Below are 22,989 nucleotides of genomic sequence, written 5' to 3'. Positions count from 1 at the left end.
TCTACTATTTATCAAAACGATTATATGGCGCTTGCGTACTTTACGACTGTATATAATATTAGTCTTCTATACATTATGTTAAAGTGAATGATATGAGTTTATGTGCTAAGATTATGCCAATATACCATTCTAAATTAACATTATATATGTAGAAGAACCATACTCCAAGTCCAAGCTAAATCAAAAGGCAAAAGCAATTCATATTCTCAAGAACCTGTATTGGACTAGCATCTCATCCATATGTATCTCTCACTATCTTTCTTACTTTCATTAATAATAATAATAATAACAATAATAGAGTGGGGGCAGCAGGCTGCAGCTTGTCCAAACACTAGCCCATCAATCTCGGTCTCCCACCAATTATGGAAAAGTAAGCCAAAATTGTAATATAATTGTAAAATTTAATTAAAAAATAATTTTAATTTTATAAAATAATTATAAAATTATATATATATATTTTTATGGTCACCATGGGATACTCACAATTAGCATAGAAAAAAGTAGGCTGTGAAGAACAGTACAAGACACGGGAGAGTGCCTGTGCCATTAGAAAACAACGCTGAAATGTCCAAATCAGATGGAGGCTTGAGAATAACAACTAAGGTCCAGAATTAGCGAGGCAGAAAATCAAATCAGGAGGAAGCCAATCAAAACGACGTAGTCGTAATCAGATGTTCTCACTAGCCCAGCTAAGACTGCGTTGGCAAAACATCATTAATCATTTTGCCATTGGGGGACTTGATTTGCTGCATGCCCGACACTTGTCTTCGTGCTGCTACATGCGTCTTCTGACTCCATTCACAGATGACGTTGCGGTAAAAACGAAAAAAGACCAAGGCAAAACTTTCTCAACTCTTTTTCCTTTCCCACTGTGTGATAATTTTGCTGCTGAATCTTTACCCTAGTTTTCGGTCCCTAAAGCGTCCGCTTGTTTCCACTCTTCGGTCTCCACTGCCCTTCAACCCGCTATCTCACAGACGTAGGATATAAAAGGGAAATTAGTGAAAAATAAAGAAACTAATTAAAGATTTTGTCTTCCCTTTCTACAAATTTGACAGAGAGCTGTCGACCCTTTTCTTTTTCTCTTTTTTTTTTTTTTCTCTTTTTTTTTTTTCCCTTCTCTTAATACAGGCCCTCTCTATCGATGGTTCTTTGTTTCTCCTTTTTCTTCTGCAATAAGAGCAACTAAAACCTTTTTCGAATCCATTCCTTTGTTTGTTCAAATTTCAAATAGAAAAAGGGAAATCCATGTCAGGTCTGTATAATCCCAACTTCTCACCAGCAAGAGCTGCTTCACCACAGATTAGAAGCACCCCAGATGTTGACAGGTACGCTTCCAGAAACACTGTTGTTATCGTACACTTAAAGCAGATAGAATCAGAGACCAAAATATAGTCTTAATGAAGTTGATGATTATTTTTTTTTTTTGGTGGAGTTGATATTTTGTGTATCTGAAAATGCTCTTTTGATCCTTGTTGTTCTGTAGTCAGTACTTGTCAGAGTTGCTGGCAGAGCATCAAAAGCTTGGGCCTTTCATGCAAGTGCTTCCGATATGTAGTCGACTGTTAAATCAAGGTTCCTTCTTAAAGCTCTAAATTTTGGATCTGGGTTTTTCTAGGTTTTCCTTTTTCTTATTCCTTTCCGTTTCTGTAACATTACTATTGGGATAAGAAATGTGCCTGTTTGTATTGGTTTAGATCGGTCTAGTTGTTTAAATTTTAACCGTATGAACATGGCCACTGGCTTCCTCAATCCTTGATCATTGGATTTTATGGTACAAGTGTCTGCACTGCCGTGACGATATGGAAACCCTTGGGTGCAAACAATTTCTAAGTTCACGGCCCATTGTAAATTGCCAATGATTTACCTGACCTGTGTGATGGGGGTGCATTATACAGGTCGGGTAAAAGACATGTTGCGTTCGCACGGTCTCCGGGATTCACATCATCAAAAAACAATTTCTACATCACCTGAAGGCCTTGTATGGTCTGGAGGTGATAATTGGTATGAAAATATATTTGATTGCATGGAGCCTGTAAAAATATTTGTACTGGGGTTGTTTTGATTATATATAGGTGGTTAACAATTTGTGGGATGAAGTTATGAAACAAAAGTGTAAAATGCTAGAGCTAGTAATGTCAAACATGTTGATCGGTCCTTTGAATTTCAATAGACTCAGATTCTTTGCCATTGTATGAGGCCATGAACATTGCATGCTTGATATCCCCTAGGAGTTGGCTCAAGTGGTAAAGTCCTTGGGCTTGGGGGTATGCTCCCCCAGGTCTAAGGTTCAATTCCCCTTGGGTGCAAACAATTTGTAGGGGCCATCAGATTGAGGGATTTTCCCCTTGAATCACCTGAGGTACACTTGTTGAAAACTCATTGCCGAGAACTTATGCACCCCTGAGATTAGTCGAGACACTGTTCTTGGACACCTGGTGCCAATAAAAATAAAGCAGCATAAGCTGTAATGAGAATGCTGGGCTGAGTCTGGTATGTCTTTATGCAGTCTATCGAGTAATTTATCACTTGCCACTTGTGATTCTGGAGTTTGCTAGTGTTTTAGTTCTAACAAGTTTATGTACATGAGTTTAAGACCAAAGTGAATTGATCAAGCCTGGATCAATTGAGTAGTTGTCCTCCATGGGCTCCTTGCTGATAAGAACTAAGATATTTTACTTTATCTTCTACCCAATCTACCTATGAGTGGTTCTGGCATTTAAGTTGTCTCCGTAAACAGAGATGACTAGAAGTAACTGAGGCTTTTCCTACTTCATTTTGTAACATTCTTCAAATTCCATCATTTCAGCAATGCCTTTGCCTGTAGTGCTATATCTCCAAGACTGCAGGTCAATTTCTCATATGAGATGCTCTTTAACATGCAGAGATTTTACGAGTTTCTGGATTGATGTCCAACCAAGGTTTTGGCGACTTTGACAGACTTCGGCATAGAAGCCCCAGTCCCATGGCTTCTTCAAACCTTATTTCAAGTGTAACTAGGACAGGATTCGGTAGCTGGAATGGCCTTCAACCAGAGGTAATTGTGTATCTGATTTTTAATATTTCATTTTTGGTGCCCTCTACTTCTCTTTTGTTTTCCCGTTTTAAAGTTATGCAACTTTCAACGGATAAACTACCCGTGGGTAGCCCAAGTGGTAAGGATGAACTTGTGTGCATGAGCCCCATGTCAAAGGTTTGATTCCTACTAGGATCAAACTACGATTTAAGTGGGAGGCCATAGTAGTGGGTTGCTGTGCCAGTCTCCCCAGGGGTTTACGTTCCATGGGTGAGTCCTAAGGACTCTGCCATGGCGTGGTTTCCCGTCATAAAAAATAAAAAATAAAAATAAACTTGCAAGGCTTGTGTCATATGCATATGATCTGAGATTTAAGTCAATATTTTTTAAACATGATGTTTGACTTCACATGTTAGTTTTGTACTTTGCTCATACATCCAATGCATAGATTTGGAAAGCAACAGGTACTGATAGAGAGCATGCAAGTGACTAATCCTGCCTATTTTATTCTTTTTCGGTCTAAACTTTAGATGAAGTCCTTTGGTCATCATAGGAGATCTGGTTGAGGAGCTTAGAAGTGGATGGGCATTTTAGAAGTGGTTTTATGGTTGACATGTCATTAAAGGCTGCAAAAGTTATCCAGTCCTCTCCATTCTAACACTGAAGTGAATGAATCCACAGATATTTTTGACATGGACCTAATTTTTACTTCCTCAATATGTAACTTAATGAGGAAAGCGGTCAATAGAGAAAGTGGAAAGTTTTTTGTGAGCATCCAGCCTAAAATATGCAATTTCAGCAATTCCTTTCCATGGCTTACAACCTTTCCCCCAACTCCCTCTGTTGTCACATGGAATGTGCACTAGGTAGCTTAATGATGACTTCATTTGAATGAATGATTTAAACTGATGAAGGGGCATTCACATCCTTCTGTTTTACTCATTATCATCGATCTATCCAAGCCCTATTTTTGCAATTTTCTCAGTCTTGAATAAATTGATATTATTTCACTTTTCACCTCTTATTATTCTAGAAATACATGGCCCACAAGGAGGCTACGCAAGTATATCTATGGTCCTAGTGCGATATTTCTGCTTATACAGATAAATTTTTATTTAATGTTCCTGTATTTGTGAACCACATGCTACTTTTTCTTTAGTTTTTTTTTTTTTCTTTCTATTATAAAACAATTTAAAGCACCTTTCATTACATTACAGAGATTAAGTGGACCCCCTGGAATGACGATGGACTGGCAAGGTGCACCTGCAAGCCCTAGCTCATACACTGTCAAGAGGATTTTGCGTTTAGAAATTCCTGTTGATACTTACCCAAATGTGAGCTTTGTACAAATTATAGTTTATAAAGCTAAAATTTCCTTAGATATCCACATGTTTCAGTATATCAAAATCTAATTACACTAAACTGCTTCTTTCCTTACGGATTTTAGTTCAACTTTGTTGGGCGGCTTCTGGGCCCTAGAGGCAATTCCCTGAAACGGGTGGAAGCAACTACAGGTTGCCGTGTATACATTAGAGGGAAAGGATCAATAAAGGATCCAGACAAGGTAATACACTACATCTCTGTTTCCTACAGTGCACTGCTATTAGAATTTATATTTTTCAACGAATATTCATGCAAAACTGACGTAGAAATATGTGAGGTTCTTATGGACTTTGGTATGATCTTTTCCAGTTTAAGACTGGTTTTAATTTGCATGCTAAGTTATTTTCTGTTCTTTTCAACCTCAAGGAAGAAAAGCTAAGGGGAAGGCCAGGCTATGAGCACCTGAATGAACCACTCCACATCTTAATTGAGGCTGATTTACCTGCCAGTGTTGTTGATATAAGATTGAGGCAGGCACAGGAAATCATTGAAGAATTACTCAAACCAGTGGTATATATCTCAAGCATACTTCTTATCGCTTTCTATTTTGGAAGTTCATGTAACTTTGTCACAGCTGGTTAGTTATCATTGTTTGTAACGTATTCTGAAACTTCATCCTTTCACTGGTTGTTTATTGCTCTTGGAGGCAGTTTATATATTTGGTAAGTTTAATGAAAATTGAAGCATTCACTTAATGAAGATTCAGAGGAGTCTGCTCTTCCATTTGATGAATCTCACTTTAGGGAGTGGGGCTAGCAAATGAGCATGCAAACGCTATTAAAGCTCTATATTTTTTCCTTTCATATTAGCCTTCAGCTCTGTTTGAGATTCATCACTTTTCTGTGAGAAGTGAGGAAGGGCCTTTTTGCAGATTGAAAGACAAGATTTGGTTCAAGACGCCATCCTTCACCTTTTTCATTGATACTTTACATTCGGGTTTGATTTAGCAAGTATAGCAATTTCTTTGTACAAGTTTTTCCCACGCACAGCCTCACAGATTTGAGTTTAAAAAACAAGATTGCTCTAACTTTGTTGAGTAATGGGCAGAAGTCTCCCCTCCATTCTCCTTGCATTAACTGGGTACCATTTTTTGGTCAAATTTTGATGTAAACTCTTCATATTGTTTTTCAATGGAATCTTCAATGCGCAGGATGAGTCCCAGGATTATATTAAGAGGCAGCAGTTGCGTGAATTGGCTATGCTAAATTCAAATTTCAGAGAAGAGAGTCCTGGGCCAAGCGGTAGCATCTCTCCTTTCAACTCAAGTGGCATGAAACGTGCAAAAACAGGACGCTGAGTGCTCCTATTTGTCTAGGCTGATATGTTTTCAACTCTTCTCCAGAAATTCTGGCTGAAAATACCTCGTGCTACCTCTTGCTTCAGCACGGCTACAAGAAATGAATAGGCTGACGGTCCATGGTGAGTGAGCTTTCTGGTGGGTTGTTCTTTTCCTTTTCTTTTCGGAACAGAGAGAAGAAAAAAATAATGAAAAGGAAAAAATTATATAGTTGAATTTATTTAGGTTTATTGGGGCCATTTTTTTTCTTTTTTTTTTTTTTAATTTTTATGTAAACTTTTGTACACATTCATTGGATTTATTCTTGTGTTAGTGGCTTTTGAGAAGTGTGGAAAATATATATTAAAGAAGCAAGTATTAGGCATTGAGACGATGAACGCCCTGTTCCATAGTTGGCTTAAATTATGGTGTATGTAAAGCCGAGTTGAGATTCCCTTAACTTGTCTTGTCTCGATAATTAAGAAAATGATGCAGAGTGGATTGGCCATCTCTTGATGGCTTGAATCTGTAAACGTATATCAGGTATTGGTACCGTAATTTTTGGGTAAAAGGTCCCTTCTTTGGATCTTTCAGAACTTGGAATCTCCTTGCCAATCAAAGGGACAAATATAAAGATATTTTATGGTTCTTTGTTACCGGTTAAATGGCCTGACTGCAAATCTCGTGGCTCTATAGTATTATTATGGAAACTAGTTGTACTGTTGTAGGCAGTCGGATAGATGCCCATGGAATGTAATGATAGGGATTAAAATTAAATGATAATTTTCTAATCTAAATCCTTCTCGTAATTCGAAATAAACACACATTATTGTGGATTTTAACATTTGCAGTAAACTGCTATATGCTACGTCTAATGGTGGAATATGTTGACCGAAGTATAACTGAACAGTGCAGCTAGGGACCGGACGGGTGACCACTGCATATTTGCACCATCCAATCTATATATGACACGTGCGTTTTCTAAGAAATAAGTGAGTGTAGGTACCAATTTCGTGTAACTCCTCCTCACTTCTCTCTCTCCGTCTCTCTCTCACCTATCTTCTCTCTCTCTTGAAGTCGAAGTTTTCACTTTCTTTCACTTTTTTTTTTTTTTTTTCAATTATGACTAACGAAGAATAGTGATGATTGGCACTTTCTCTACAGATATGAAATGCAGACTCGGATAGTACAAGCAAACCAGCAAAAACTCATAAAAGTTGTTAATAACTTTACTTTACAGAGATATATAGCTTGGATTTTTTTTTTTTTGGCTTATTATCCTCGTCTCTCAGTCTTGATCACTCAATCCCACATAAACCTATTTGATTATCTCGACTCACACCCACTGTAAGTAAGTTAAATCTCCTACATGTCATCTTTGAGAGAGTTCAGATTGTGGCTTTGCAGGGAAGTCAATAAATTATGACACAAAATCCACCAGTGCCTGTCCCTTGAAAGTGCTCCAAGGGACACAACAATGTCAAACTTACTTAGCTCCATCGTCCAAGTGATCAACCGACCTAATCCATCTAGTCGTTGGAGTATTTTCTTCACAGGAGTTTCTATGAGGACCTATATGGGGTGAGTTTGGAAGTATGGCCACATTCACCTTGCTATTGTTACCGATGTGAAGATAAGTTACGCATGGGTATCTTACTTCGGCACTCCAAAAGGCCAAACTGGTGTAGTAAACTGGTCTTTGTTTTCCCTTATCATTGCGTACCAGCACCGAGGACACTGTGTGGAGAGGCTGATAGGTAAAAGCACAACACTTCGCCCCAGCTTGGCCTAGCTTAGGAAGGGAGGATTGGCAAGGTAGGTTTTGAGGGCTTTAAATGCCCTGTCGCATTTGTCGTTCCAGCTCTGCGCCTTTGGCAACACCTTAAAAAGGGGAGGCCTTTGTACGTAAACCTGGACACAAATCTTTTGAGGGCGGCCACCCTCCCTACTAGCCTCTATACATCATTAATACTTCAGGGAGGTGCCATAGAAAGAATGGCATCTACCTTCTCTGAGTTTACTTCTATCCCTTTTTTTTATACAAGGACGCTGAGGAACTTCCCTGAGCTGACATTGAAGGCATAGTTGGCTGGATTGAGCTTTACTTGGTACCGTTGCAGGCTTGCCAGATCGTGCAACTGAAGGCCTCCAAAATGAGTATATTTGCCGAGTTGCCGTTGTCGATAAAAATCCTCTGAAGGGTGAAATTGGCTACTAGCATGATGACTACCAATGCGTCATTGTGAGGGTGGAGGACCCCTTCCTCATTGGATTCTCTAAATGTGATTAACGACACCACTTCATTCTTCCTTTTAAGTTTGTTCTACCACATATACTTCCTGAAAGTGTGCCCTCCTCACGTGCGCTTTTCTATTGGAAGAAGTCAATCCTCCCCTGGCAAACCCTCTAGCGATGGTCTTGATTTCGCCTAAAGGAGGACCTTGACGTGTCTGGCAGGGGGGTTCATAATTGCTCTTACAGAACCCATCGCCCTTCTTGCCTTTTTGGGCTCTCACTTCTCCTTCTTCGGTCATACTTGCCCAAACCCTATTCCTGCTTATCCTACTGGTTTTGCCTACTTACCCATGCCTACTTACACTAGCTGCTGGGGCTTTGGCCTTTTTGTCGGCTTGTTCCATATCTGTTTTCCTCGGGACACTCAATACCCGGAGGGTGTCTTCAACTTTGATGAACCCATAAGCCTGGTCCATAAACTATCTCAATGTCTCAAGCATCCTGCGCGCTAACTCCGCCATGAAGGCGGTTCGAGCCTAGATGCCACCCAGGAGGGCATTGCTCATTTTGTTCTGATTATTTTCAACCTTTCATTTAGTCGCAGCTCGCTGATCTAGCGTGTAGTAATGAAACAGTGCATTTCATGTAAAAAAATGGTGCATGTAAGAAATTCGCATTCCTCACAAGTCCTCCTCATGAAATGGTGCGTTTCATGTTTTTTTTTTTTTAAAAAAAAAAAAAAAAACCCCTAGCCTATGTGTCTCCAGCCTCTTTCCATGTGTAGAGCCAACATTTCCCTTTCCATTATGGAACCCTAAGCCCTCTCAAGATCGCGTCTCTCTAAATCTCGCTTCTAGAGTTGTAACCAATCTAGTTTAATTCGGTTTTGAAAAAAATTTGAAGCCGAATCGGTATGCACTGGTTTTGCATTTTCAAAAATCAATTATGCACCAATTATCCTCCTAAACTAATACCTCTGATTTTACGGGTTCCGATTCGATTTTCTAGTTTTAATAGTATTAGTATATATATTAATATCAGTTATAGTGATTAGAATAACTATATATTAGTATTTGTTATAGTAATTTTAATTTATTATAACTATACCATTGATAGTGATAGTATTAGTATTACTATATCATTTATCATATATAATTATTTAATATAGTGATTTATATAGTAATTTATATATAGACTTAAAATATATTACTAATAGTAATATAGTATTAGACTATTAGTATTAGGCCATGAAATGTTATTAATATATATATATATATTATGATTAAAGCATATGATGAAATAAATTTTCATGTTTAAGATTAAAATTTTATGTTATAAATAATAATAACATTATCTTATATAAAATTATACTTTATATTATTATATATATAAATTATAGATAATAGAAAAAATATTATATATAATATTAAAAAAATTAATTTAAAATATATAATATAGCGAATTGGTCCGATCCGGTCCAAAAAAGCATAGAATTGAATCAGACCGGTATTGGCTGATTTTGGAACTAAGGGAACTAGTCCCGGACCAATTCCACTTGTTTAGGCCGGTCCGGTCTGGTTTTGCGATTTTCCAGTTAATTTTTATACCTCTACTCACTTCCCTCTCAAAATTGCTTTTGATCTGTCACACACCTCACTAAATCCTTTATGCGATGAAATATACTCACTTAGAGTGTGAGGGCCTCCAGAAGGGAATAACATAAAAGTTCTTTGATTTTCTAGATACTTTCTACAAAATGGTCCCCACCATTATACAGTGAACATGCTTCCAAGGCGTGTGAAATAACCAACAAAAATTGCTCATATCTAACAACCAAAAGGGTAAAAAAGTAAATTGCTAAGACAAGTAAAAGAACATAAAACTAGATTAGGCCCATGGGCCAAATAAGTAAACATGTAAATGAAACCATCTGAAAGACGGATTTCAACCATAACCCATTACTTTCCCTAGGCTAGGCCCACTACAAGGCCCATCTAATCCACTTAAGTCCCAAACCAATAAGCTAGCCCATGATGCCCCCTTCTCATCTACTCGAACCCTAACCTGTGACAGAACCCTCCCTATTAGAATACCTTGTCCTCAAGTTGGGGATAAGCTTCCTTCATCTACGTATAGGACTCCCAAGTTACATCCTCTGGGTTTTGTCATTGGCACCTCACTAAAATTTCAATTAAAGGCTGATTGTGCCATTTCCTCACTCTTCTCGATAGAATCTCCATGAGTTCGGGCTTCAAAACCCCTCATCATCTACTGGTGGAAAGGATTGAAGCAATGTCACATGTTGTCCTACCTTATTCTTTAACTGGGAAACATGGAACACTGGATGCAGTGTTAAGAAGGAGGTAGTTGGAGGTGATACGCTACTAATCTAACGCGCTGGGTGATATGAAAGGGCCTGAAGTAGCGTGGCGTTGTGGAGCAAGCTTGAAACTTTTGAGATAGGCAACAAAAAGCTGCCAATACAGTTGTAATCTCAGGTATACCCACTCGCCCACCTCAAAGTTTTGTTGTTTCATTTTTAAATCTACATCTCTCTTCATACGCTCTTGTGCCCTTGTGAGATTGTGTTTAATAACTGAAGTATTTGGTCTCTAGTGCATAAATTGTCTTCTATTGCTTCAACTTTGATAGTTCCTTATGTATAGGGGATTAGATGTGGAGGAGGGTAGCCATATAGGCTCTCAAATGGGGTTAGATGAGTGGAGGAATGCTGTGTGATATTGTACCACAATTCTGCCCACGAGATCCACTGAGCCCACCCTTTAGGCTTATCTCGGACAAAACTTCTAAGATAGTTTTCAATACATTTATTCACAACCTTTATTTTTCCATCTGTTTGTGGATGGTAAAAAGTACTAAGGTCTAGTTGTGTCCCTTGAGCCTTGAAAAGCTCCTACCAGAAGAGACTTGTGAAGATATTTCCCCTGTCTGAAACTATGGAATGGGGTATCCCATGTAATTTCAGAATGTGTTTAATGAATAGTTGGGCCACAGTCTTAGCAGTGAAGGGGTGGGTAAGGGGTATAAAGTGGGCATACTTTGGAAGCCTATCCACCATCACCCATAAGCTATTGCACCCCTGAGATGTTGGTAAACCCTTCACAAAGAGTCCATAGTGATGTGGGTCCATGGAAGTAAGGGTATGGGAAGGAGTTGCAAAAGACCACTAGGCTTGGTATGGACTATTGTCTTAGTTTTACATACTTCACACTACCTGATAAACCTCTTAACATCGTTCTTAAAACCTAGCCAAAAGAATTCTCTCTTTACCCTATGCAATGTTTTATCATGTCATGAATGGTCCCCTTCTAAGCTATTGTGGAGCTGTTTTAGTATCTTTATCCTCAAGTTTCTTGAATTAGGGAGTACCACTCTTTGTTTGTAAAGGATCATACCCCTTTTACTCAAGAATTTGTGAGGAAGGTTAGCCTCCATTTGTTGAGAAACCAAGAGTGACGTGTAAGGATCATTGCCATACTCAGCCTTGATACTGTCCCACCATCCAGTTGTAACAATGGATAAAGTTGATGGTTACTTCAGTTTCTGAACCAGCTTTCTCATGCCTTATGGACAAGGCATCAACTACCTTGTTCTCCCGCCCTTCTTAAACTCCACCATTTGGTCATAACCTAAAAGCTTATAGACCCATTTCTATTGTAGAGGAGTTCCCACCTTCTGTTCAAGTAAGTACTTCAAGTTTTAGTAATCTGTCCTCACTGTGAAGGGTTGACCAATAAGGCAGGGTCTCCATTTCTATATGCCACTAGGGCTTAAAGCTCTTTTTCATAGGTAGACCAGGTCAATATTCTACCCTTTAATGCTTTACTGAAATATGCTACTGGCCTCTTTTTCTGCATCAACACAGCCCTTATGGTTGTCCCTGAGGCATCACATTCTATTGTGAAAGGTAGGAAAATATTAGGTAAAATCAAAACTAGGGGACTCATGACAACCTTCTTTAATTCACAAAAAATCTCCTTGGCTTCTTGAGACCACACAAATTGGTTTTTCTTGAGTAAGGTAGTTAGGGGTACAACAATTCTCTATAACCTCTTATAAATCTTCTGTAGTAACCAGTTAGGCCTTGGAATCCCCTTAAGGATTTGCGGGATGTTGGGAAAGGCCATTCCTCCATAGCCTTTAGTTCCTCAGGATCTGCTCTTACTCCCTCTACTAATATTAAGTGTCCCAAGTAGGTCACTTCCTTACAAGCAAACTTAGAAGGCTTGGTCAGCAGCTTATGTTCCCTTAAAGTTTCCAGAGTAGTTTTCAGGTGCAGGTAATGATCTTCCACTGAATTACTATAAATAAGTATGTCATTAAAAAAAATTATAATAAATTTCCTCAAGTATGGTTTAAAAATCTCATTCATGAGATTTTGGAAGGTAGAATGAGCATTGGTTAGCCCAAATGGCATAACCAGAAATTCATAGTGGCATTCATGGGTTCAAAAGGTTGTTTTAGGGGCATCCTCAGCCTTCACCTTGATTTGGTGATAACCAGAGTGTAAGTCCAACTTGAAGAACCATTTTGGCCCATTAAAGCTCATTTAGCAATTCTTCCACAACTGGAATAGGGTACTTATCGTTCATCGTCACCTTATTCAATGCCCTATAGTCCACACACATGAGCCAAGACTCATTAACCTTCCTTACCAGCAAAATAGGAGAAGAATAAGTGATTTGGGTTGGTTCGATCACTCTAGTATGCAGTAATTCTTTTATAATTTTTTGTCTTTTTGGAAGTAGGGGGTACTTATAAGGTCTAATAGAACTGGGGGGGTGTTAGGTAGGAGGGTGATTGCATGGTCTTGGGTTTTGTTTGGAGGTAGGCCTTTTGGGTCACCAAACACGTCACTGTATTTGGATATTAGGTTTAAGAGGGGTTGGGGTAAGTTTTCAGGCCACAGGTTTTTTTCCTCTTCTAACAGTTGCAACAACAAGCCCCTTTTTTCTAGCTTATTATTCTTATGTCCCTTCTTCAATCTGCATGCTAGGATTAAACCCCTTTGATTTTTCTATTTTTCCTTGTACTGAAACTCCATGGACAGATTCACAAAATCCCACAAAATGGACCCCAGCTTCTTAAGACATTGAACTCTTATCACCATGTCACATCTAGCCAATACAAGGATATGAACTTCAGTTGAAAACACAATCTCTTGCACCTTGAATCTCATCTCAACACACTTCCCTTCATTGACTATTTGTTCCTCGTTAGCAACCCTCACTCTTACCTTCTCAGATGTGTTAATGGGTAGGTCAGCATTCCTAATAATAGATGGATCTAAGAAATTATGGGTTATTCCTGAATCGATTAGAATTGCCACATCTTGATTTCCCACCCTACCTCAAACTCTCATTGCCATAGGCCTTTGGGAAGTAACTAGAGCATGTAATGAAATCTCAGGTTGGTTAGTTTTTAGTTTGATTTCCCCTTGATTCCTCCTCTTCCTCTCCATCTCCCAACACTTCTTCCTCTACATCTTCAATTAGAAACAATTTTGAACTTGAGCATTTGTGCCCTAGACTCCATTTAGAGTCATAGTAGTAGCACAATCTTTTCTCACTTCTCTGTTTCATTTGGTTTGAACTGATCTTTTGTGTAGGCACTAAGGCCTTAGGTACCCCCTTGGGTTGAGTGGTAGAAGATCAGGCTGGGGTTTTCAATAACCTTGGCTCAAAGGATGGACTAGGGTCATTCCAACTCCTCCTAGTCACCCCTAAATGTTCATCTTGTATCTTTTCCAAACTATAGGTAGTGAGTAGAGAGTCTGGTTTAAACATCCTCACAGGCAACGTAATGTCATCTTTTAATCCACTGAGAAAGCAACTCAGTTTATATGAATACGACAATCTCCTCAAACGATTTCTTAATGCTTCAAATTAGACTTATATTGTTCAATTGAACCACTTTGTTCTAGGCGGGTTAGGACCTCCATTGGGTCATCATAGGAGCTTGGCCCAAACCTAGTTATCAAGGCCTCAGCAAAAATTCTTCCTAACTACTCAAATTTCTAGACTCTTCTAAGTCCTGAAAACATACCAGGACTTGTCCTTCTACATGGAAAGAAGTAAGCTTCAATTTATGCTATGGTAAAGTGTTGTAGAAAGAGAAAAAAAAAAAAAATTGGCCTTATATAACCACCCATTTGTGTCTTCCCCATTAAAAAATGGAAAATCAATCCTCAATGACCTTAGATATGGTTCTCCTATAGATTCATAAGGATCCTCACGCCTCTAGTGGTGAAGATGTGTTTGGGAAGTGTCACCCTAGGAGTCTTCCAGATTCCTCCTTTGCATCTCTATAGTGAAAGCTGCCAACTACTGCACCACTGCTTCAAACTGCATCTTTAAGGCTAATATCTCGATTTATATTATTTTAAACTGGAAATCTATCCATTTTTTAAGGGAGGCTAGCCCTTTATGTAGCTAATTCATTCTTGTTCACTTAGCCATTTTTTTCTTCTTTTTCTTGCTAAGCACTACTAGATCCTATCTCTGGTACCACTTTTGTCACACACTAACCTCATTAAATATTTTATATAATGAAATATACTCACTTAAAGGGTGAGGGCCTCCGAAAGGAAGAAGATAAAGAAGGAAATATTATAAAAGTTCTTTGATTTTCCAAATACTTTCTACATAATGGTCCCCACTACTATATAGAGAACATGCTCTTGGGACATGTGAAATAACCAATTGAAGTTTTTTGTAACTAACAACCAAAAGGAAGTAAATTGCTAATACAAGTAAAAGAACATAAAACTAGATTGGACCGATGAGCCAAACAAGCAAAAACATGTAAATGAAACTATCTAAAAGACAAATTTCAACCACAGCCCATTACTTTCCCTGGGCTAGGCCCCACTACTTGACCCATCTGATCTACTTAAGCTAGCTAGGGGTGTCAAATCGTATTAACGGATAGTATTGTCGTGTCAAAGCATATATATTATATAGCTTAACCTTAACCCGATCTATTAAACTTGTCGTGTCAAAATCTCAAACTTTAATACGGCTCATTAACATAACTGGTTGCGTTAATCCGTTTTGATCTATTAGTGAAAATTACAAAATAGGTTAGCACGACACAATACAACCCGTTTCAAATTGTTTATGTAAATGAGTTGAATAAGGCCAAAATTAACCCATTTGACTTTATTAAATTTAGTATAATTTTATATAAATATTAAAATCACAATATTCATAAAAATTATAAAACTAACTACAAGTCCAAAATTACAATCCAAATAATAAAAATATTGAAATTGAAATTCTAATAATTTTACTTTTAGGTATAATTATAACTTTAACTTTCTTAACGTGTCATAACGGGTCAAAACAAGTTGACCCGTTATCAACCCGTTTTGACCCAAACCCTTCGAGACTAAACCTTAACTCGCTATTATCGTGTCGTATTCGTATTGAGTTAACGGGTTGTGTAATATATTGTCATCCTTAACTTAAGCCCTCAACTCTTAAGCCAACCTACGATGTCCCTTTCTTGTTTGCTCGAACTAAGGCTGTAAAAATAAATTAGAGAATCGAAAAATTGGTCCAAACTAAACTAGACCGGTTGGTTCGGTCTAGTTTTGGATCGATTCAGTCTAGAACTAGTTCTTCCGTTTTAAAAATCAGTAATAACTGGTCCGATCTCGGTTTTATGTTGATTGGACCGAACCAGTTCACATATTTATATATTTTTAGTATTGTATATAATATTTTTTATATTATATATAATTTTTATATATAATATAAGAAATAATGTTATATTATAATTTATAACATTAAATTTTAATCTTAAACATGAACATTTATTTGATCATATATTTTAAATATCAAATATATATCAATTACATTGAGTGGCCTAATAAATTCTCAACATATTCCTTTTGATAAATATATTAGTAATAATAATATATATTAGTATATTAATTAAATTTTATGGCCTAATATTAAATTACTAATACTATATTACTATTAGTAATCCACTTTAAGTCTATATATAAGTTACTATATAAATCACTATAGTATTAGTTATACTTAAAATTATATATGAAATAATGTTATATTATAATTTATAACATAAAATTTTAATTTTAAACATAAAAACTTATTTGATCATATATTTTAAATATAAAATATTTATAATACATTAATTACATTTTATGGCCTAATACTAATACTATTATTGATCCACTTTAAGTCTATATAAATTACTATAGTATACTAATACTATATCACTTATATGATACAATTCACTATAGTATTACTATTAGTATTGGTATAGTCTATAGTTATTTAGTATTATAATATATATTAATTTTGAGAAATACATTTCTATACATTTGATCATATACACTAATGTAGAAGAGTGTGTCTAACCATCATTTAATATATTATTAGTAGCATATATGTTACCACTATAGCATTAGTAATAATACTATATTATCACTAACATATAGTAATAGTACCATACCAATAGTATTACTATATACTAATGGTATTAGTGTATTACTAATATTTATATATATATATATAATAATAATAATAATAATAATAATTCATCATAAAATTATCATAAAACAATACAACAATAAAACAACAATACAATAAAACAAAAAAATAATATTATACCAATATAATATCCAATGGCTTTGATACCATATATGTATCCCAGGTATCTATTATAGTGTTGGTTTTTGTGATCTTTATGATTTAAAATATCTAGAATATAATTCAAGACTTGAATTATATCATTTAATGGTTAATTTAAATGAACTTAAAAGAAAACAACAATTAATGAAACATAATTATGATTTAATGATTACTAAATATCTTGTATTTCAAAGTAGACAAGCAACAATAAAGGAATGAAAAAATCATTGCGACTTCCTAAGAGTAGAAATTAAAAGTATAAGAAACCATATGAGTATTTTTTCTTTATAAAAAAACTTACTGATACAGATTTTTAACAACAGTAATCTATATAAAAGAAAATGAAGTATATTGGGAGTCTTGTGTTAGTAAGCCTTGAAAATCTGTTGGTCATGAATGGCTAGAAAGCTTTAAGGATGGTCCCAATGGTATTTCCTCAAGATTTTGATCTACTTATTTCTCTTTAAATATAGGAAATCTTTATTTTAAAAACATATCTCAATGAATTCTTTATTTAAATCAAATCAAACTACTAGTATACCTATAGAATCAAGAAGACTATAATATAATAGACATAGAAAGAAATTTATAAGATTGGACAATTCGTAATGTTCCAAAAAATCAAATATACAAATGATCTACTTTTTTTTTTCTAAATTATTATTTCTTACTAATTATACTATTAAAACGATAGAAAAAACTATTAGTTTGAATAATGATTATGAATCATTACAATTATTAACAAAAAAGGCTATTAAACATTTTAAGGAACAGAAATATTATTTCATACATATTGGATTAATATAAGTGGCAATAAAACCACTCGCTAGAAATGGATTAAATGCCTCAATATTACTCTATCGAAGAGATAGAAGACACTATAATTTTTATGATTCATTACTTGGCATGGTAGAATCTAGCCTATTTCAAGACCCAATTTATTTCAATTGTTATCCTAATTATTCACTTTCATTATTTTATACTAATATTTTACATGTTTTAATATTAAATATTAAAACAATTGGTTATCATATGATGAAAGGATCATATCATTTAACTGTAGTATATATAATCCATTATAAACTAATGAAAACAACATTAGAACCATAAACTTTTATTACAAGTCCAAAAGGTTATACATTATTATTACAATCTAAAACACCAAATTCTAGTATACAAATTCCTAAACAGATTAATTGGAATCAAATTATTCTTCCTAATGAATGGCAGTTTGAAAATATTATTCTATTATCTAAATAGAAAAACAATTCTAAAAATGATCTAGATTACGTAGATAAAAAAAAAATGGACGGAATAGTCCAAATTATCTTTCAACCTTTTAGAAGATCATTATCACAGTCACATTATTTTTTCCCAGCACCTTCTAGTTATCATACACTCATATCTATTCTTACTTCAATTTTTAAGAATAGATCTCAAAATTTTGACATTAGATTTCAAAATTTGGACACTCAAATCCGAGGAGTTATTCCTAAAAATATTATTGATACATCAATATATACTGTTAATCATTCTAATATAACATCCACTTCTCATAATCCCTAACAAGTAAAAGAACATTTTTCTTCAACATATTCACAATTAGTTAGGAATGATGCTCAAATATTCGCATTGAGTAAAGAATAATTTAAAATTAATAAAGAATATTTTAAACAAGATTATATAAAAGAAGAAAATAAACAAAAAACATTAGCATTTTTCTCAACTTTCACAAAAATGAAAAGAGATTATATTCAAGGAAAATATTATGAGTACTTGGAAAGTATACAAATTAACATATCTTTCTTTACATGGTTTGAAATATATAAATCAAATTAATTATCAACCATAAATCTGACTACTAATAAATGGATTAAGAAAGATAATAATCAAATTATTTATGAGGATATCACCATAGGTGTAATTATCGTAATTAAGAAATCCCGAGATATCAATAAGTTCATTCTTTTTTGGTATCAGAGCCATTTTTCGGCTCTTGGTAATTGATAGTTTGTAATTATTTCTCTTCATTTCATTTGTTTTGTTGTTCTTCAAACCAAAGACTGAGCTCTTACTCTGTCCAGTTACCCCCAAATTTGTCAAGAGACCTACTGTCTTGTAAGACCCGTTGCTAAGAGAGCGTAGGGCAATTAGATGCTAGGGTGAGATAAAGTATGAGAGTACCTAGGACTTCTGAAGTGTGAGGCACTGTTTTGATTAATAAAAAAATGAGTAGAATGTTTAGATCTAATTCAAATATTAGTTACAGGATTGTATCCCCTGATATCATTAATGAGGAAGATTTCTCTGTTGAAGAAACTGATTCAATTGATTTGAATCGATGGACTATTCCACCGATTCAACCAAGCTCTATTTACAAAATAAAATGGTTTCAATTTCAATTTAAAACTGAGTTCAAAGTTAAAACTGTTGAACAAACTTATGCTATTTCAAAATTTCAAGAAAAATGGTATCTTTTTAACAGGAAATCCATACAAGATGTCCAATCAAAAGGACACAAATTTTTGCATATTGGATCTGTTCGAGTTACTGTCAAACCTTTAACAAGGAAATGCATCAATGCTTCTATTTTACTTTGTTTAAGAGATGCTAGACACAACCAGTTTGAGACTAGCATTCTTGGAATGATTCAATCCTCTTTATTTAGTGGTCCTGCTTATTTCGATTGTTTTCCTGATTTACCACTTGCTTTGGATGATCCCAATATGTTAAAAGTTTTAACTTTAAACATTGCTATTTCCGGTTATGATATGATCGAAGGTAGCAAACCTCTTGCTTATGTTTACCGTATTTATTACAGGGTTTTAAAGACTAAATTAAATCCAAAAGCTGTTTTAAAATCCATAGGAGACAAAACTTTGTTAATTCGAAGTTCAACCCATGATGCGAACATTAAAGTTCTAAAAATGATTTATTGGAAAAATATTACCTTACCCAGTGAATGGATTTTAGAACATGAAGTTCCTCCTGCTAAGGTTTTTACTAATGAACCTAATCTTGATTATATTAAACAATATTTAGATGGAACTATTAAAATTAGTTTCAATTAAACACCCAGTATAAGAAGAAATTCTTTTACTGGATCCAGATCTTCTTTTGTTGGTTCTATCTTGGAAATCTAGTAAGAAGAGATCAAAATCTTAATCTCAACACATTTCTAGAAACTTCCGCGAAAGTAGCCCAACCTATTTTAAACAATTATGATTTAAAATTGAAACGACTTTCTACGTCATCTCAGATTACTTCTGCTTATTATTCAACCAAGGATACTGAAACATCCAATGGCAAATCCATAAAAGAAGAAGCTAATAAGGAAGATGAAGATACTTCATCTTTATCCCCTAGAGCTTCAAATATGGTTGTCTTTATCCCCTAGAGCTTCAGATATGGTTGCACTGGTTGCTCCTACTTTACCTAATCAACTCTGTGTTATAAACAGAGATTATTTTGAAATTGACTTAATCTCTTTATTCAAAGAATATAGTTCTACTGAAAACCGTGATAAGAGAAAATCTTATCATGCGAATTTCTCTACTTCTGAAAAATTGTGTGTGAAACGCAAATGGAAAGAAAATATGTATGAGCTTCAAAAACACACTCTTTTCTTTGATTTTTTTGAAAATTAATATGCTCCAAAAAATAATTTAAATGTTTTAAAAACTGATTTTGTCAAGGAAGAAGGAAAGGTTACTATTAAGTCTAGCCATCCTCCTTCAAAGGCAATTGTTATTTCCCACTTAAGTGTTGATTTAATTGCTTCTCCTTTTAAAACATCCAATACAGAGTCCAAAGATAAGGAGATTACTATAGTCTTATATGAAACAAAAAAGATTATTCAACAAAATAATTTTTCAAATACCTATCTCCAAACTATTGGACAACAATTGGATCAAATTGAAGAAAAGATAGAACATCCAATTTCTACCTTATCTTCAAAATCTGTTTCACAAACTATTAAAAAACCTTTGATTATTTTACTAGAGATAAGGCCATAACTTGATTTTCAAACTAAACATGCCAAGACTCTTGATTAAATTGATCAAATGCTTAAAGAAATTAAAAAAGAAAAACCTTCCACTAGTGCTTTTACCAGCATACAAGAGGAAGATGGTTTTGTTCAAACTACAGATGAGGATTCCTATGATAGTGATTCTTCAAATGTAAAAAATATTGATTTACTTGAAAAGAATTTTCAAGATTTTGGTGTAAAACTTGAAATTGCCGGACTTTCTTCTAAACCTAATCCAATGAGTTTTACGAAAAACTGGTATTCCAAACCCACTCCTCCTAATTTACAATTTGAAGAAAAGATTTTTCAATCTCAATCTTCGAATTCTACAGATAAAACTTATGAATGGAATATTGATGAGATGTCTGAACAAGAAATCCTCAATATCATGAGTAAGATGTCTCTTATTGCAAATACTTATATTAATAATAATATTAGAAAACATAATATTGTTATTATTTTAACCACTGGTTTTATTGGAATGATCTGTAATTGGTGGGATAAACACATTATTACGGAGACTAGAGAATTAATCCAACATGCTATTAAAAAAGATGACAATGGGTCACCGATTTTCAATACAGATATTACAATGGCATAGCCTAATGGTGTTAATACTTTAATCTATAATATTATTAAACATTTTATTGGTACTCCTTCAAATATTACAAATCGTGTTAGTGATTATTTGAATAATTTACGATGTCATTAGATGTCTGATTATAGATGGTATCAATATGCTTTTATGTCCAGAGTGATGCTTCAAGATGACAGTCAGAAACCCTATTGGAAAGAAAAATTTATTGATGGTTTACCTCATTTATTTTCTTCAAAATTAAGTATGAACTTACTGATATTTCGGGATTTCTTAATTCCGATAATTACACATATGGTGATATTTTCAGTGTAATTAAGAAACTTGGTATTAGTATGCGCAATGATTAAAGAATGCTTCGTCAACAATTAAAAAATAGCAAGAAAGCCAAATACGAAATGGAAACATTTTGTGAACAATTTGGCCTTTATTCTATTGCTCCCTCCAGACGAAAGCATAAACATTTTACAAAATTTTCTAAACCTCATGGTGAGAAAAGGAGAAAACCCCATGATGATTTTTATAAAAAAAATCCTTTAATAAAAAAGTCTTTTTATAAGAAAAAGATTTTTCAAAATGTTTCAAAAGGAAAATGTTTTAATTGTGGCAAAAATGGACATTTTGTTGATAAATGCACCCAAAAGCCCAATAAAATAAAAAATAAGCTTAATGAGTTGAATATTAGTATCATAAATTAAGAAGAATTGTTTCAACTCTTGAAAACGAAGGCTTCTTCTTCTGACATAAATGAGTTCAGTTCTAATGACTCAGAATGTCACTCAGAAACTGAATCCTCTAATTCTTCTAATATTAAGCTTGGTTGTAATTGTAATGATTCTTGTTGCAAGCTTTCGGGTAAAACAATCAATGTTTTAACCTAAGCTGAAGATGAAGAAAATCTTTTGTTAAATCTGATTTTTCAAATATAAGATTTAGAGCTCAAAGAAGAATATATTCTCAAGCTCAAGAAGACTATGGTTCATTCAGAATCAGAATCTTCTAAACAAATGATCAATTTTCAAGATACTTTTAGAAAAATTTCAAAATCAAAAAATCAAAAAAATTTCTACAAATGATTTACAAAATGGAGTTAATTTGATCAAAAAAGAAATTATTGAATTCAAAACTGAGATCGATAATCTCAAAAGTTCAAATAGTGCTTTAAAACAAGAAATTTTATGTTTTAAAATTGATAAACACTTTGATCATGATACTCCTTCTGATGATGAGCAACTTCATGTTTATGAGAAAATTAAAGAGAAATCGTCAAAAAATCATATTGCTTTAATTCATCATTCTATTCCTTCCAAATGGTTTTTATATGTTAATATTATTGTTTGCCATGAATTTAAGTTTTCTCTTGTTGCCATGATTCCGGATCGGATATGAATTGTATTCAAGAAGGATTAATACCTAGTAAATATTATGAAAATCTACTAAAAAATTATATGCAGCAAATGAATCCCAAATGAAGATTACTTATGAGCTCAACAACGCTCATGTTTGCCAAGATACTGTTTGTTTTAGGATTCCTTTTGTTTTAGTCCAAAATATGTCCCACAAAATCATATTAGGAATTCTTTTTATTTCAGCTTTATACCATTTTATTTTTGATAAAGATGGCATTACCACTTATCCTTTTGGACAATAAGTAAGATTTAAATTTGCTTCAAAATTTGAGATTGACACTAAGAAAAGTTTAGAATCTTTGCTTTCAGCAAAAGACCAAAATTTGAATTTCCTTTAACAAGAAATCAAATTCAAAAAAATCTC

At 34.4% G+C, this 22,989-nt stretch overlaps 1 protein-coding gene across 1 annotated transcript; it reads left to right on the top strand.

Annotated features, from left to right (window-relative positions):
* The first annotated feature begins 829 nt into the window (after window positions 1-829).
* LOC122278914 (KH domain-containing protein At2g38610) lies at window positions 830-6,135 on the top strand. Its single transcript, XM_043089123.1, has 7 exons — window positions 830-1,328; window positions 1,487-1,575; window positions 2,886-3,037; window positions 4,234-4,350; window positions 4,464-4,580; window positions 4,766-4,909; window positions 5,550-6,135. Exons 1-7 carry the CDS (start codon window positions 1,249-1,251, stop codon window positions 5,694-5,696), a joined length of 846 nt encoding a protein of 281 aa, XP_042945057.1. The 5' UTR covers window positions 830-1,248; the 3' UTR covers window positions 5,697-6,135.
* Window positions 6,136-22,989: the final 16,854 nt, after the last annotated feature.

The sequence above is a fragment of the Carya illinoinensis genome, chromosome 10 (genome assembly GCF_018687715.1).
Source record: "Carya illinoinensis cultivar Pawnee chromosome 10, C.illinoinensisPawnee_v1, whole genome shotgun sequence".
Classification (NCBI taxonomy): domain Eukaryota; kingdom Viridiplantae; phylum Streptophyta; class Magnoliopsida; order Fagales; family Juglandaceae; genus Carya; species Carya illinoinensis.
The sequence above is the reverse complement of the archived record's forward strand: the minus strand, read 5'-3'. Positions and strand labels throughout refer to the sequence as shown.

Coding starts and splice junctions, on each gene's coding strand:
- LOC122278914 (XM_043089123.1), top strand. CDS start 1,249: ATGTCAGGTCTGTATAATCCCAACTTCTCACCAGCAAGAGCTGCTTCA. Junction 4,351..4,463: donor CTGTTGATACTTACCCAAAT/GTGAGCTTTGTA, acceptor TACGGATTTTAG/TTCAACTTTGTTGGGCGGCT. Junction 4,581..4,765: donor CAATAAAGGATCCAGACAAG/GTAATACACTAC, acceptor TTCAACCTCAAG/GAAGAAAAGCTAAGGGGAAG.